This window comes from Cervus elaphus, chromosome 23 (genome assembly GCF_910594005.1).
Source record: "Cervus elaphus chromosome 23, mCerEla1.1, whole genome shotgun sequence".
Classification (NCBI taxonomy): Eukaryota; Metazoa; Chordata; class Mammalia; order Artiodactyla; family Cervidae; genus Cervus; species Cervus elaphus.
This window is the reverse complement of record NC_057837.1, coordinates 62457558-62473706: the sequence shown is the minus strand read 5'-3', so window position 1 is coordinate 62473706 and position 16149 is coordinate 62457558. Positions and strand designations below refer to the sequence as shown.

General features: G+C 39.4%; 1 protein-coding gene across 7 annotated transcripts in view; it reads left to right on the top strand.

Annotated features, from left to right (window-relative positions):
• The window catches only part of CDK5RAP1 (CDK5 regulatory subunit associated protein 1), an 85796-nt gene that overhangs the window by 17067 nt on the left and 52580 nt on the right, over positions 1–16149 (top strand). For all 7 annotated transcript variants that reach the window (XR_006336879.1, XM_043882778.1, XM_043882776.1 and 4 more), the window contains 3 exons: positions 4792–4922; positions 7795–7944; positions 12012–12152. Coding sequence is in view for 6 of the 7 variants with exons in the window: in XM_043882778.1 (XP_043738713.1) it covers positions 4792–4922; positions 7795–7944; positions 12012–12152 (422 nt within the window). In the remaining variant the exon portion in view is untranslated. The remainder of the gene's footprint in view (positions 1–4791; positions 4923–7794; positions 7945–12011; positions 12153–16149) is intronic.

The following is a 16149-nucleotide window of genomic DNA, read 5'->3' as shown; positions in this document are numbered from 1 at the left end:
TGAAAAAAAGCTTTTGACAAAACTGAAACAACTATTATGGTAAAAACTCTCCAGAAAGTGAGCATAGAGAGAACCTGCCTCAACGTAACAAAGGCCATATATGACAAACCCAGAGCTAACATCATACTCAAGAGTGAAAAGCTGAAAGCATTTCCTCTAAGATCAGGAACAAAACACTTTTATTTGACATAGTTTTGAAAGTCCTAGCCATGGCAATGAGAGATGGAAAAAAAAAGTCCAAATTGGAAAAGAAGAAGTAAAACTGTCACTGTTTGCAGATGACATGATACTATATATAAAAATCCTAAAGGTGCTACCAGAAAACTACTAGAGCTCATCAGTGAATTTGGTGAAGTTACATGATACAGAATTAATATACAGAAATCTCTTGCATTTCTGTCCATTAAGAACAAAAAGATCAGAAAGAGAAATTAAACAATTTCATTTACCACTGTATCGAAAAGAGGAAAATAGCTAGGAATAAACCTACGTAAGGAGGCAAAAGACCTGTGCTCTGAGAACTATAAAACATTGATGAAAGAAATTGAAGTGATACTAATAGTTGGAAAGATACACCATGTTCTTAGATTGGAAGAATAGTATTGTCAAAACGACTGTACTACCCAAGGTGATCTGCAGATTCAGTGTAATCCCTATCAAAAGTGCAATCTCTATCCAATGACATTTTTCACAGAAATAGAACAGATAGTTTTAAAATTTATCTGGAAACAGGAAGGCCCTGAATAGCCAAAGCAATCCTGAGAAAGAAAAACAGAGCTGGAGGAATCAGGCTCCCTGGCTTTAGACCATATTACAAAGCTACAGTCATCAAAACAGTATGGTACTGGCACGAAAACAAATAATAGATCAATGGAACAGAACAGAAAACTCCAAAATAGACCCACACACCTTTCGTCAGTTAATGTATGACAAAGGAGGCAAGAATATACAATGGAGAAAATACAACTTCTTCAATAAATGGTTCTGGGAACACTGGACAACTGTATGTTCAGTTCAGTTCAGTTTAGTCGCTCAGTCGTGTCTGACTCTTTGCAACCCCATGAATTGCAGCATGCCAGGCCTCCCTGTCCATCACCGACTCCCGGAGTTTACTCAAACTCAGTCCATCGAGTCGGTGATGCCATCCAGCCATCTCATCCTCTGTCGTCCCCTTCTCTTCCTGCCCCCAACCCCTCCCAGCATCAGGGTCTTTTCCAGTGAGTCAACTCTTCGTATGAGGTGGCCAAAGTATTGGAGTTTCAGCTTCAGCATCAGTCCTTCCAATGGACACCCAGGACTGGTCTCTCTTAGGATGGACTGGTTGGATCTCCTGCAGTCCAAGGGACTCTGAAGTCTTCTCCAACACCACAGTTCAAAAGCATCAATTCTTCGGTGCTCAGCTTTCTTCACAGTCCAACTCTCACATCCATATATGACCACTGGAAAAACTATAGCCTTGACTAGACGGACAACTGTATGTTAGGTTAGTATAAACGTGAACTTTAAATGATAACTAGGCTCAAACATATCTTTATTAGGAACCATTATGTATAGTCAACACATTCTTGCCAACAAGATATTTATTCCTATAGCATAAAAATCCGGGCTTTAGGATTAGACAAACACTTGGAAAGCATTTTCTGCCTCCTGTTGGGTTTGGAAATGTTTTCTCTGCAAAAAGTTGTCAAGATGCTTGAAGAAGTGGTAGTTGGTTGGCGAGAGGTCACGTGAATATGGTAGATGAGGCAAAACTTCGTAGCACAACTTTTGAAGTGTTAGTTGTTTCATATGCGGTTAGGTTTTCTTGTGGAGAAGAATCAGGCCCATTCTGTTGACCAGTACTGGCTGTAGGCATTGCAGTTTTTGGTGCATCTCATTGATTTGCTGAGCATGCTTCTCAGATGTAATGATTTTGCAGGGGTTCAAAAGGTGTAGTGAATCATACTGACAGCAGACCACCAAACAGTGACCATGACTTTTTTTTTGGTGCAGGTTTGGCTTTGGGAAGTGCTTTGGAGCTTCCTTTTGATCCAGCCACTGAGCTGGTCATCTCTTGTTTTATACGATCCACTTTTTGTCACACATCACAATCTGATCCAGAAACGGTTCGTCATTGTTGTGTAGAGTAAGAGAAGACAACACTTCAGAACAATGTTTTTTTAATTTCAGGTCTGCTCATGAAGCACCCACCCATCACACTTTTTCACCTTTCCAATTTGCTGCAAATGCTGAATAACTGTAGATTGGTCAGTGTTGAGTTCCTCGGCAACTTCTCATGAAGTTGTAAGAGGATCAGTTTCGATGATTACTCTCAGTTGTCCTTGTCAACTTCTGCTAGCTGGCCACTATGCTTCTCATGTTCAAGACGCTCTTCTCCTCTACAAAACTTCATAAACCACCACTCCTTTGTACATTTGTTATCAGTTCCTGGGCCAAATGTGTTGTTGATGTTGTGAGTTTTCTCTTCTGCTTTATGAGCCATTTTGAACTCAAATAAGAAAATTGCGCCAATTTGTTTTTTTGTCTAACATCATTTCCATAGTCTAAGATAAATATAAAATAAACAGCAAGTAATAAGTCATTAGCCCAAAAAACATAAAGCTAGAAATGCATATTAGTATTATATATAACATCTACATTTATATAGAATGGATGTCAAACGGCAAATTTAAAAACTGCAGTTACTTTTGCACCAACCTAATATAAAAGAAATATAAAAGAAATTAGAACATTCTTTAACACCATACACAAAAATAAAGTAAAAATGGATTAAAGATCTAAATGTAAGACCGGATACTATGAAACTCTTAGAGGAAAACATAGGCAGAACACTCTGTGATATAAATCGCAACAATATCTTTTTCTTTTTTTTGCATACTGCTTGGCTTGAGGGATCTTAGTTTCCCAGTCAGGGGTTGAACCTGGGCTATGGCAGTGAAAGCATCAGGTTCTAACCACTGGACTGCCAGGGAAGTCCCACAGGACTACTTTTTGGATCTACCTCCTAGAGTAATGAAAATAAAATAAAAATAAGCAAATGAGACCTAGTTAAACTTAAAAGCCTTTGCACAGCAAAAGAAACCATAAACGAAACAAAAAGGCAACCCACAGGATGGAAGAAAATATTTGCAAATGAAGCAGCCAAGAGGGGATTAATCTCCAAAATGGACAAACAGCTTGTGCAGCTCAGTATCAAAAAACAAACGTCTAGTCAGAAAATGGACAGAACACATAAATAGACATTTCTCCAAAGAAGACATACAAATGGCCAGAAAGCACATAAAAAGATGCTGAGACATCGCTGATTATTGGAGAAATGCAGAGGGAAACTACAGTGAGGTATCACCTTACACCAGTCAGAATGGCCATCATCAAAAAGTCTTCAAACAGTAAATCTTGGAGAGAGTGTGGAGAAGAGGGAACCCTCCTAAACTGTTGATGGGAATGGAAATTGGTGTAACTACTATGGAGAACAGTATGGAGGTTCCTTAAAAAACTAGGTATAGAGCTATCATATGATCTAGCGATCCCACTTGTGGGCATATATCTGGAAAAAAAAAAACATCCAAAAAGATAAGTGCATCCCAGTGTTCATTGCAGCACTATTTACAATAGTCAAGACATGGAAGCACCCTAAATGTCTCATTCCTCAATAGAGGAATGGCTGAAGATGTGGTGTGTGTGTATATACACACACACACACACACACATACATACATATATACATATATATGTGTGTGTGTGTATATATATATGGTGTGTGTATGTATATATGGTGTATATATACATGTGTGTGTGTGCATGTACGTGTGTGCACACACGTACATGTATATATGCACACACTGCAGAATATTACTTAGCCATAAAAAGAATGAAATAATGCCATTTGCAGCAACATGGATAGTCTGAGAGATTACCATACTAAAGTGAAGTAAGTCAGAGAGACAGAGACAAATATATGATATCACTTATATGTGGAATCTAAAAAGATGACACAGATGAACTCATGAAACAGAAACAGACTCACAGACTTTGAAAACAAACTTATATTTACCAAATAGAAAAAGTGGTGGGAGGGTTAAACTAGGAGTTTGGGATTAACATATACACTATAACATATGTACTATATATAAAACAGATACCAAGAGGGAGGTGGGAGGGGGGATCGGGATGGGGAATACATGTAACTCCATGGCTGATTCATGTCAATGTGTGACAAAACTCACTGCAGTGTTGTGAAGTAATTAGCCTCCAACTAATAAAAAAACAAACAAACAAACAGATACCAACAAGGACCCACTGTATAGCACAGTGATCTCAATATTGTGTAATAACCTATATCGGAAAACAATCTGAACAAGAGTAGATATATGTATGTGTATAACTGAATCACCTTGCTGTACACCTAAAACTGACAACATTATAAATCAGCTATACCGCAATATAAAATAAAAGATTAAAAAAAAAGTAAAAGCAGGGCAGATTTGAAAATGTGAACTCCTACTGTGTCCCTGTCCCTCAATCCAATGTTTGAAGTGAAAAATACCTTTTCTGGTATGAAGCTGAGGGGAATGTAGACTGAGAAGCCAGGCTTTGGCTTGGGAATCTTGTCAATGAGCAGTCATGTCCCCCCTTGCTCTGGGTTGATTGATCTGTTTCACTTGCACATGGGTTAAATAGCTCCTGGAAAGGCTGTACAGTTACTATCCCTCCCTCTGAAATCTCCAAGTGCCAACGGCCTCTCTTGAAGGTAAGCGGCAGTGACATGCTGTCATTTGTCGTATGTCACAGGTGTGAGCCTCAGCAGTGATTTCATTGCTGGCTTTTGTGGTGAGACGGAGGAAGATCACCTTCAGACAGTGTCTTTGCTTCGGGAAGTTCAGTACAACATAGGCTTCCTCTTTGCCTATAGCATGAGACAGGTGAGTCCTGGACTGGGGGAAAGAGCTCTTTCTAATTCTGAGACATCATTCCTGACCAGTTTCTGATTGATTGTGAACTGCTGGAAGAAAAGAAAGAGACAGCAAGCCTTTTCTTGAGAAACCACAGGGATCTTAACCATTCATTATTTTTTTCTAATAAACCTATTTACTCTTTTATGCAGTTTAGCAACTTGAGATGAAAAACAACTGCTTCTGCTACTATTCCTCTTTATTAGAATATTTTTAAAAATTAATTGGTTAATTAATTTTTGGCTGTGCTGGGTCTTTGTTGTTGCACGGCCTTTTCTGCAGTTGTGGTGAGCAGGGTCTACCCTCTAGTTGCTGTGCACAGGCTTCTCACTGTATAGCATGGACTCTATAGAGTGTTTGGGCTTCAGTAGTTGCAGCTCCCAGGTTCCAGAGCACAGGCTCAGTAGTTGTGACCCATGGGCTTAGTTGTCTCATGTCATGTGGAATCTTTTGGATTGGGGATTGAACCTGTGTCTCTTGTATTGGCAGGCAGATTCTTTATCACTGAGTCCACCCTTTATTAGAATATTTAGAGTTATTGTTTAGAATTTGAAAGTGCAAGGAGGGACACCGTTCTCTTTAAAAGAAACTGCAAATCCTTTACTAACATGCATAACTTCTTTTTTGGCCTACAGATATGATTTGTTTTACGGAAGTGCCTTGTTGCCCTCCTAGCCATCCTCAACCATTAAAAAAAATATTTATTAGTATTTAGATATTTGGTTGCGTTCGGTCTTGGTTGTGACACACGGGATCTTTGTTGTGGAACATGAACTCTTCTAGTTGTGGCTCACATGCTCAGTAGTTGTGGCACTCAGGCTTAGTTGCTCTGCGGCGTGTGGGATCTTAGTTCTCTGACCAGGGATTGAACCCATGTCCCCTGCATTGCAGGGAGGATTCTTAACCACTGGACCACCAGGGAAGTCTCATCCTCGGTCATTTTTAATTTCCGTTTTTCTAGGCCAAGTGAACCCACTGATGATTTCTGCTTTAGAGTTTCTCCTATAACACAATTCCCAGGAAAACAAAGCAGAAGGAGATGAGAAAGAAAAGGGCGAGTAATGCATATTTCTTGCAGAGAGGAATGGTCTTGGTTGCCTGCTGTTTTCTTGATAGCAGGAATGAATTGCTTGGGTCACTTACCATCTTCCCAGTCACCTCAGGGGTCACTTGCTTTGTGTTTGGGCTGGAGACTGAGGGGCTTCCATGGTCAGGGAAAAGCTGTCTGATGAATGATTGAGCCATGAATGTCACTTAGCTGTCTCTCATCAACCAAGCTAATTCATGTCTTTTAAAGCCCACTGCCAAGTGTTCTATAGACAGTGTAAGTGGGCCATTGTGTGTATTGATGTCTCTTACAGAATTGTTTCAGGGATAAAGCATCGGAGGAGCTGTTGGCTTCCAATTTGCTTCATTTCTGTGGATGTCACAAATATGCAAGAGAAATTTCTCTTTAACTCTAGAGACGGAAATGAATTTCAGTGTGTGGTGGAAGCATGTCCTACAGGCATTGCTTATGAATGTTGATTTAGGAGTCTATTTAATAATTCCTAGATTAGAGTGAAAGTTATAGAGACTTCATCAGGTAGCATAGTGGGTAAGAACAGTCAGATTGTGCCTCTCCCATTTAATAGCTATGTGACCTTGGGAAAAGTCTTTTCTTCATCTGTGAAAGGGAATAACATTAATACCAACTGTATCAGATTGTTTTGAAGTAATATATTAGCTAAATTAAATATGTATAAAGCACTTAAAATAGTGCTATATAGTAGTTGAGTGCACAATAGAGGTAAATTATTATTGTTAATAATAAGACAGAATTAGAGTAAGCCCTGTAAAAGAATTCTGTTTTAGAATTCTCTACCCATTCTTCATTTTCCTCTGGATTTGGTAGTTCTCTTAGTAATCCATTTGGTAGTTCTCTTTGGTAATCTTCTCTTAGAGGATTAGAGTTAGGCAGATTGGTTTGGATGTCCAGACTCTGGTGTATAGACTTTCCTCTTTTGTTTAGTTCTGTGGTTCTCCAGCTGTATTATGAGCTTGTGTTAATAAAGATATGTATAAACATGTGTGTATGAATATATTTATATATAAAGATGTATGTACACTGATTTTGGATGATTTAAAAGCTTTTCAAGGGTAAATTTTATTTTATTTTTTGACTAGGTAATACAAGTGCATGGTATAGGATTCAAAAGATCAAAATAGTGTGCAGTGCAAAGTAGTTGTTTTTTCTTCCTAGATTGCCTGGTTTTTCAGTTCCTTCCCTGAAGGCAACTGCTCTTAGGAACTTATTCTGTAACCTTCCAGAGATATTTCATGTATTTATAAGTACATTTATATGTGTCCTTTCTATATCAAACTTGCTATGCATGATGATCTGTACCTTATTTCTGTTCAGAGTATATTTTGGAGAGCAATCACATCTGTATATACAGAGCTATCTCATTCTTTTTCACAGCTGTGTAATATTCCATTGTGTAGATAAACCATAATTTATTTCACAGGTTACTTATTGATAAACGTTTACTTTGCATCTTGTGTCTTTATAATGCTGCTCAGAAACCTGGTACATGAATTATTTAATATATGTGTGCTATAAAAGTATCAAGAACAATTTTGAGTCCATGATTTTCATGTGCTAAATTTAGAGTTTAACCCTTGTAAAAATGTGACTCTGTTGCACCTTTTTCTCTTAGAAGGCCTCTGAACTAGAGAACCATTGTGGTGTGGCTTGAGTTCCTGTACGTGTGTCTGTAAATTGCAAATTGGATGAGCATGTCTGCCTTAAAAATGGATTCTACAAGTCCTTGGTGACCTCCATCTCTCTTTTTTCAAACAGAAGACACGAGCATATCACAGGCTGAAGGATGATATTCCGGAAGAGGTAAAATTAAGGCGTTTGGAGGAACTTATCACTGTCTTCCGAGAAGAAGCAACAAAAGCCAACAAATCCTTTGTGGGTTGTACCCAACTGGTGCTGGTGGAGGGGGTGAGGCTATGTGTATATGTATATTTTTTGTTTGTTTGTCTTTTTGTTTTTTAGAGCACAGTATATCTCCCTTTATTTAAATCTTTGATTAATTTTAGCAGTTTTTAAAGTTTTCAGCATATAGGTCTTGTACATGTTTTGTTAAATTTATACCTATTTTTTTTTTAGCTATTGTAATTGCTATTGTATTTTTCATTTTGGGTGTACATGTGTTCACTGTCAGTATGTGGAAATAATTGATTTTTTTAAAAGAAATAATTGATTTTTATATTGTAGCCCATGATCTTGCTGAACTCAGTAGTCCTAGGAGTTTTTTGGGTAGGTTCCTTGGGATTTTCTTAGAAGTTATCATATTATTGGTTTTTTGTTTCTTCTTCTTGTTCCGGGTTCCTTCTTTTATTGTTTCCTTTTTGCTTAGAGAACTTCCTTTAACAGACATTCTGGTAGTAGATTCTCTGTTTTCCTTCATCTTAGAATGTTGATTTCTTCTTCATTCCCGAAGGATGTTTTTGTATTTAGTGGAAGGATTAGGGAAAAGTTTTTCTGCTGCATCTTTCTGGAAGCAGTATCATGTGTGTATTTTGAGTACCAATTTTGTCTGTTTTCAGTCCTTTAAAAAATCACACTGTCTTAGAAATATACTGCATTTCAGAAAGTTTGGGCTTCTGTAGTCTTCCATGGTCAAGCTTGGGAACCTAGTCATCATTTAGAGCACTAAACAGTTAGGATAAGGGGTGTTAGGGAACCTGATCTTCTGTGAAGCTTCATGTTTCAGCTCTTGAAGAGAAGGGGAAGGAGAGAGGCAGCACCCTTTCTGTGACTTCTTCTGAGTTGAGAAAGGAGAGTCCTGCTCTATGCCTTAGAATATGGCAGCTTCAGAAGCACCAATTGCTTGGTGTGTGTTTGTTTGTTAGGACTCTCCAGTAATGAGTAACTGTGGGAAATTTGTTCAAGCTATGTAATTCTGCTTTGTGTAAGACTTCAGGAGTATATTGTGGAGCCCAAGGTTAAGAATACTGCCAGGTGTCTGGAGGGGACTGTACCCAATCTGGGAAGCCCTTGAGGCTCAGACTTACTTCTCTCCTCCTCAGGTCAGCTTTTCCTGATTTTTTATCTGTGTGGCAGAGTACAACAGCCCTGTAGTTCCTGTGTTTTGTGGTATATAGTTCCAACTATTCACAGACCAACGTTGTGTTTTTCAGCTCCAATTAAAATTTCTTGGCGAGGGAGTCTGATCCGCTCAGCTTGGGTTAGGAATCTTCCTATGGTCTTGTCCAGCTGTTGGTTGATGATACTGAGCTGGTGAAATATCCCCAAAGTGTTTTCCTTGATAAGTCCTTTGCTATTTAGGGTATCAGCTATGATTCTGAAGATCTCCATACATGAACATGTCTATTAGCAATCCTTATTTTGTCCAGTAGGAATTAGGTCTTACTGTATCCCCAGCTCTCCTCACACAAGGTCTGGTACAGAATAGTGTACTTGCCTTTTGATTGAATGAGTAAGTACTCAGAGGTTACTAATCCATGACTTCATTGACCCCACAGAGAGCACATGGTAATTATTTGAACCAAAACAAGTTTTTTTTTGGTCTTTATTTTATTTATAGTAACTAAATGAAATTTAATTTTATTTAATTAATTTGGCTGTGTGGGGACTCAGTTGGGATCTTCAGTCTTTGTTCTGGCATGCAGGTTCTTTTTTTTGTGGCATGCAGATTTTTAGTTGCAGCACAAGGAATCTTCGATCTTTGTTGTGACATGTGAACTCTTAGTTGCAACGTGTGGGATCTAGTTCCCTGACCAGGGATCGAAGGTGGACCCCCTGCATTGGAAGTGCAGAGTCTTAGCTACCGGACCACCAGGGAAGTCCCAGCAGTAGTTTCTTATTATTTTCATATATCTAGTCAATGTTCCAGTTTCCCTGTTTGTCTTATAAATGTTCGTGGTTGGTTGGTTCAAATCATGGAACATGAATGCTGTCTCTTTTAAAAAATTTATTGTAAAGCCATCACAAACCTTGCAGAAAAGTAGCAGTATAGTACAAAGAACTTTTTTCTTTGAAGCATTTGAGAATAAGTTGCTCTGATGCCCCAATTCCCCAAACATTAACGTGTTTATTTGTGCGAACAGGAGCATTCTTCTGAATAACTATAGTACAACCATCAGCGTCAGAAAATTAAGCTTGTGAGATTATTACCATCCAGTCCTTAGACCCCACTTAAGTTTCTCCACTTACCTAAGAACTGTCATTTATAAGAAAATGATTCAGTTCAGTATCACATGTTGTGTTGTCATTTTATCACTTCTTAGAAATTTAATGTGTTTTGGCATGGTTTTGTTTGGGATATATTGAGGCTACATAATTTGTGGTTTTATACTTTTCATCAGATTTGGCAAATTTTCATTTATTACTCTTCAGATATTTTTCTGTACCCCTCCTGCTTTCTGCCACCCCCTCCCCTTTGTTCTCTCTTCTAATCACCCATATGTGCAACCACCTGATACTGTGTTGTAGGTCACTGAGGCTGTTCAGTTTTTTTTTTTCCTGTCTTTTTTTTTTTAATATCTGTGCTTTACTTTGAATAATTCAGTTTCTATTATTCTGTCTTCAGTTTTGTTATTCTTTGACAGTGTCTCATTTGCTATTATGTATTGAATTAAAACATTCAGATGTTGTATATTTCATCTGTATAAGTTACATTTGGTTTTTTTTAAAACATCTTCTAGTATTTCTCTCCTGTGATCTTGTTTTCTTTTGAAACTTAGTATTTGAACTTAATTAAAATAGCTGGTTTAATATCTTTGTGATAATCCCATCATTGCCATCATTTCTAGGTCTGCTTCATTGGTTTTTTTCTTGATTATGAGTCACATTTTTCTGCTTCTGGGCATATCTAGTGATTTTTGATTGGATGTTGGACATTGTATTGTTGGACATTATTTTTGAATGTCTGGGATTTGTGTTGGGCTTTGTTTTAATAAGCAGTCTCATTACTCATGGTTCCTTTTAAGGTTTATTTTTAATCTTTGCTAGAGAAGTTTTTTTATTCTAGGAAAAGTTTGGCCTTAGTGCTAGGTGGGGCTGTAGATTCTGGAATCGCTGCTGCGTGTCCCAAGGAATCAGTGAGGACTATTTGTTGCTAGATCAAATGATTCCCAGCCCAGTGAGATCTGGGAGCTGAACAGTTCTCAGCGAATCAGTTCTTTGTGTGACTTCATGGATTTTCACCCCTCTTTTCTAGAACTTGCTCTACAGTTTCTAGCTATCGCAGGTTCCCTGGACTTTGATCCATTTTTCCTCAGTTCAGAGGGAACCACCATGTTCTGCCTTGAGGTCTCCTTCCCAGCTTTGTGTTCTCTGGTCTGGCACGTGTCCTCTGGTAGAATGCAGGGGTGATTCTCTCCATTTGTTTTCTTCTCTTGGGGATCATAGTTTTGCACAATCTGTTGTCCGATATCAGAAAATAGGTTTTTCATATATTTTGTCCGATTTCCTGGTTATTTAAGGCCTGAGGATGAATTTCGTTCTTGTCACTTCCTCATGACTGGAAGAGAAAGGCTTGTGTATGTTCTGGGAATTAATACTCAGAACTGCATACTGCATACTGATTTTATTATTCTCCTGGCCCAGTCGTTTACATGTTACAATGGAGGCTCTGCCTTCCAGTCTCCTATTCACTGAGACACGTAACCTAGGCCAGACAACCCGAGAACACTCCCGGGTGATTGCTATGAGACTCTGAAGTGAGAGTCATTTTACCAAATATATCACCCATATGCCATTGGCATCAAGCCTGTTGGAGGTTCAGTCCTGTGAGAGGTAATTCGGTAAATCAAAGACTCAATGATTGAGACATTTATTATATTGACATATTGTCAGCAAAACTTTATTGAGTTTCTGTCATGTGCCATTTACTGACCTTGTGGGTAAAGCAGCAGTGAAGCACTTAGTCTTAGGTGATTCCTTGGTTAAAAAGTGGTCTATGGCTCAGACCCTTGGGGATCTGAGACAGACCAAGAACTGATGACTGACAAATTCGTAACTTCTCATCTATTCTTTTGCAGCCCAGTAAACGCTCTGCTACTGACCTGTGTGGCCGGAATGATGGAAACCTTAAGGTGATATTTCCTGATGTAGAGGTGGAGGATGTCACCGACTCTGGGCTCAGGGTCCGAGCTCAGCCTGGGGACTATGTGCTGGTGAAGGTAAGGAGTTATTTTTGTGCTTTTGATTTGGCGCTGTGAAATGGGAGTTGGATTGGATAATTTGAGGGAATGAAGTTTTTTTCCTGGAGAAATTCTTTAGTAAGATAAAAATCTCTTCTTAACCCCACCAATGTAAGGGTACTTGAATTAAATTTTAAACTACTCCTAACTAGGCCTTCTGTTTTTATTCTCTTCTCTCCTGCCCTGAAAGGATTATTCCTGGGAATTTAGTGAGGTTGGAATAACAGTAGTTTTCTGCTGGAGAGAGGCCAGGAAGAGTAAGTTCTTATGTGAGTTGATAGTTCTCTCTGGCAGAGATAAGCATTCCCTTCGAGGTCTCTGATGCCCCAGATGTTCCTAACTTACAAGTTTTCTGCATTCCTTCCCTGGACTATAGGTCTAGTTGAATGGCTGTGGGATTTTTTCCTTTTTTCCTCTCATTTCACTGAAGATATTCCCCCTTCCTGAGTTTCTTCTCTCTTCTTTTCCTTCTCATACCACCACAGGTCTGCCACTGCCATCTTCCCTTCTTCCCCTCGTTTCCACTTTGCCCAGTGCCAGAGGCTGGCAGGACATGTGCTGATGAGATGGGCAGGAGCATAAGTCCTTTTCCAACACTGATCTCTGAAGCATCTGCAAAAGGGAGAGGTGGTGAGAGGGTGATTCTTCTGCTGATGTTGTTCAGAGTTATCTCCTCTGCGCTGTTCCTTGGTGCCTCACCCTCCACCCTTCCGTCCTTGTTACTTCACCTTCCTCTTGAATCATAGGAGCCATGGTTCATGGTATGCAGTAGAAGGAGTCTCATTTCCTTGGTGTGTAACTTCTGTAGATTCGCCTGGAAATTTTACCAGCACTCAGAACTTTTCTGTTCTGTCCATCGGACAAAAACAGTGATTTTGCAGGCGGGGGACTTCTGTGGTGTCATTCCTTTCTGGCCTTGTTTGGACAGGGGATTGTCTTACTTTCAGCATTGCCTAGAGGTTTCCTCAGAGGAGGAATTCCTACCAGGTAGCAACCTGATTGATGTGGAAACAGTCTCTCAGGCTTTTCCACTTGTTCTTTCTTTCTTTTTGACACTGTCTTGTTTTCTTCTTCGTTTTCTGAATTTTTGCTTCTTTGATTTTCAGTTGCTTTTTCATACCTCTTCCTATTCCCTTTCTACTATAGATAAAAGGGATGAGGTTAGTGGGTTGGGTTATAATGACATAGGGTTATAATGCGTTATAGGTTACAATGGGCTATAATGACATAGGTTAGGTCCAATGGTGGTGACTAAAAACTCAGAATACACTGGCTTAAATAAGCAGAAGTTCTCTTTCTCATAAAAATCTAGATATATGGAAGGTCCAGGGCTGGTGACTGTGGTGGCTCCATGATCACCAAGGGTCTTCTGTAAAATGGAAAAATTCCATTTGTCAAGAAAGACAGAAAGGTGATACTTGGGACTCTTGTTGTTCCAAAGTGACATAATAAACCTGACAAGTAAGATTTAGTGGAGGGAGCAAAATAAAGGAGAAACTGTGAAACCAGGGGTCTGTTGGCTGTTTCTATCGCTCGTATCTGCTGTTCTCATCTTTCTCCACTTAGAGTGTCTGGGCTGTACTAGAACCATTTCCTCATAAATTCCGTTTTCTTCTTGTCCTTTCTTCTGTGGTGCTTATTTGTCTAGACTCCAACCTTGGTGAAAATGATTATCTGCTTACTTTGTATCTGCGTGAAAACAGCTAAATATTGTTGGGGAAGAGCACCCAGTTAATCTGTATGACATAGGTTAGGTCCGATGGTGGTGACTGAAAACTCAGAAGACACTGGCTTAAATAAGCAGAAGTTCTCTTTCTCATAAAAATCTAGATATATGGAAGGTCCAGGGCTGGTGACTGTGATGGCTCCATGATCACCAAGGGTCTTGACTGCTTCTGTCTTTTGCTCTTCTCTGTGTGGCCTCCATTCTCAAGGTCATCTTATGATTCAGGATGGCTGTTGCAGCAACCATGTCCATATCCTAGCTTGTAGGAAGCAGGAAGAGAGGTGAAGGGCATGTCTTATTCCTTTCAAGACACTTTGCAGAAGTTTCACACAAAGGCTGCAAAGAAGTTGAGAAGTACAGTCTTCATTCCGAATGACCACGTGCCCAGTTAAAAATTGGGAATTCTGTTACTGAGGAGGAAGAGAACTATTGGGGGACAAGAAACAGTCTCTTCACAGAAACCAACTGTACTCAGTTCACATTTATGCCATAAACTTCAAATTGAACGCTCAGCATGGCCCTGAAATCGTAATTTTACAGTATTTTCCCAATAAATTGGCTTTTCCCCTCTTCATTCTCCCTAAATCTTCACTCATGTCTTTAAATCCTAGTCTTAGCTGATGTCTTTGTCTCATCTTGTGTAGAGAAAATAGATGCGGTCGCGTGACATCTCACTGTCTCATCGTTGTTTGCACCCACTCACACGCATCTCCGCCTGTCCCTGCTGTCTGCTCACGTGGGCTGTGTAGGAAGTGTCTGCATCTTCTGTCACACTGCTGCTTGTGCTTTTTGCTTCCATCCCTTCACATCCTCTCCAGATTTGCATTTTTCTTCTTTCTCTCTTGAGTCCTAAACTTAATGTGGCCAAAATAGAATGAATTCTTCCCACTTTCCTGAAATTTTCTTCTTTTGAAGTCTCGTCCATCTTAGCAAATAGCACCACTCAGTTGCTAAAACCAAAAATATAGGCATCATCCTAGATATTTATTTTCTTGTACTCCCCATCAGTAGTTCATCTGTTTCAGCTCCACCTGTGGAATGTATCTTGGATCTCTTTCTTTCTCTAAGCTGTCATCTTGGTTAGCTTAGATTAGTGCAGCCTTTTCACAGGTTTTCTGTTTCTGTATTTTGAAAGTGAATTATTTTATTGAAGCATATCATAAATGTAGAAAATTGCTCAAAAGTGTACTTACTACTTGATGAATCATCACAAAGTGACCCTACCTGTGTGACTGCCTCTTGAATCAAAAAACAGTATTTTCAGAACCTCCAAAACCCCCCTCATGTTCCTACCATACTCTTCTTCCCGCCATCCTAATTTGTAATACCATAGTTCAGTTTTTTTTGTTTTTGATATAAAATTGAATCATACAGTGTAGATTTTTGATAACATGGATGTTGTACAGTTCATCTATGATAATATTTATCCATATTATATGAATATATCACAATATATATATTGTACTTTTGATGGCCATTTTGGTTGTTTCCAGTTTGGAGCTATTACGAATAGAGCTGCTGTGTATGTGTTACAGTGCATTTCTATGGGGTATATGGTTTGAAATTGCTGGGAAACTGGGTAAATATAATAGAAAGAGCCAAAATGATTTTACCGTTTTGCATTCCCACCAACAGTACCTGAGTACTTCAGAGGCTTCGTATTCCTGCTTTCATTCTTGCCCTCCTCTAGTCTTCCTGCCCCATAGCAGTCAGTTTGATCTTCTAAATCAGATCACTCACTCATTTGCCTAAGCCCTCCAGTGGTTTCTCATTGGAGCCGCAGGGTGTCCAAGGCCTTTTATGGTCTTTCCCAGTTACCTTTCCAACCTCATGTCCTCTGACCTCTTTTTATTCTCTTTCCTCTAGTCTTAGTGGCCTCTTTTTTTGCCTCTCAGACTTTGTTCTAGTGTTAGGGACTTTGAAAATGCTGCGTCACTTAGGAGGGTCTTGATTTTTGCCTGGCTGCCTTCTCTGAAACCTTACAAGTTCTCTCAAATGTCACCTCCTTGAAAAGCTCACTAGTGCTGAAAGCAACTTCTCTGTGCTTTGCTCTTGTCACTGTTTACATTAGCCCATTTTATCTTCATCAGTTCAGTTCAGTCCAGTCACTCAGTTGTGTCCGACTCTTTGCAACCCCATGGATTGTAGCACGTGAGGCCTTCCTGTCCATCACCAGCTCCCGGAGTTTACTCAAACTCATGTCCATTGAGTCAGTGACGGCATCCAGCCATCTCATCCTCTCTTCCCCTT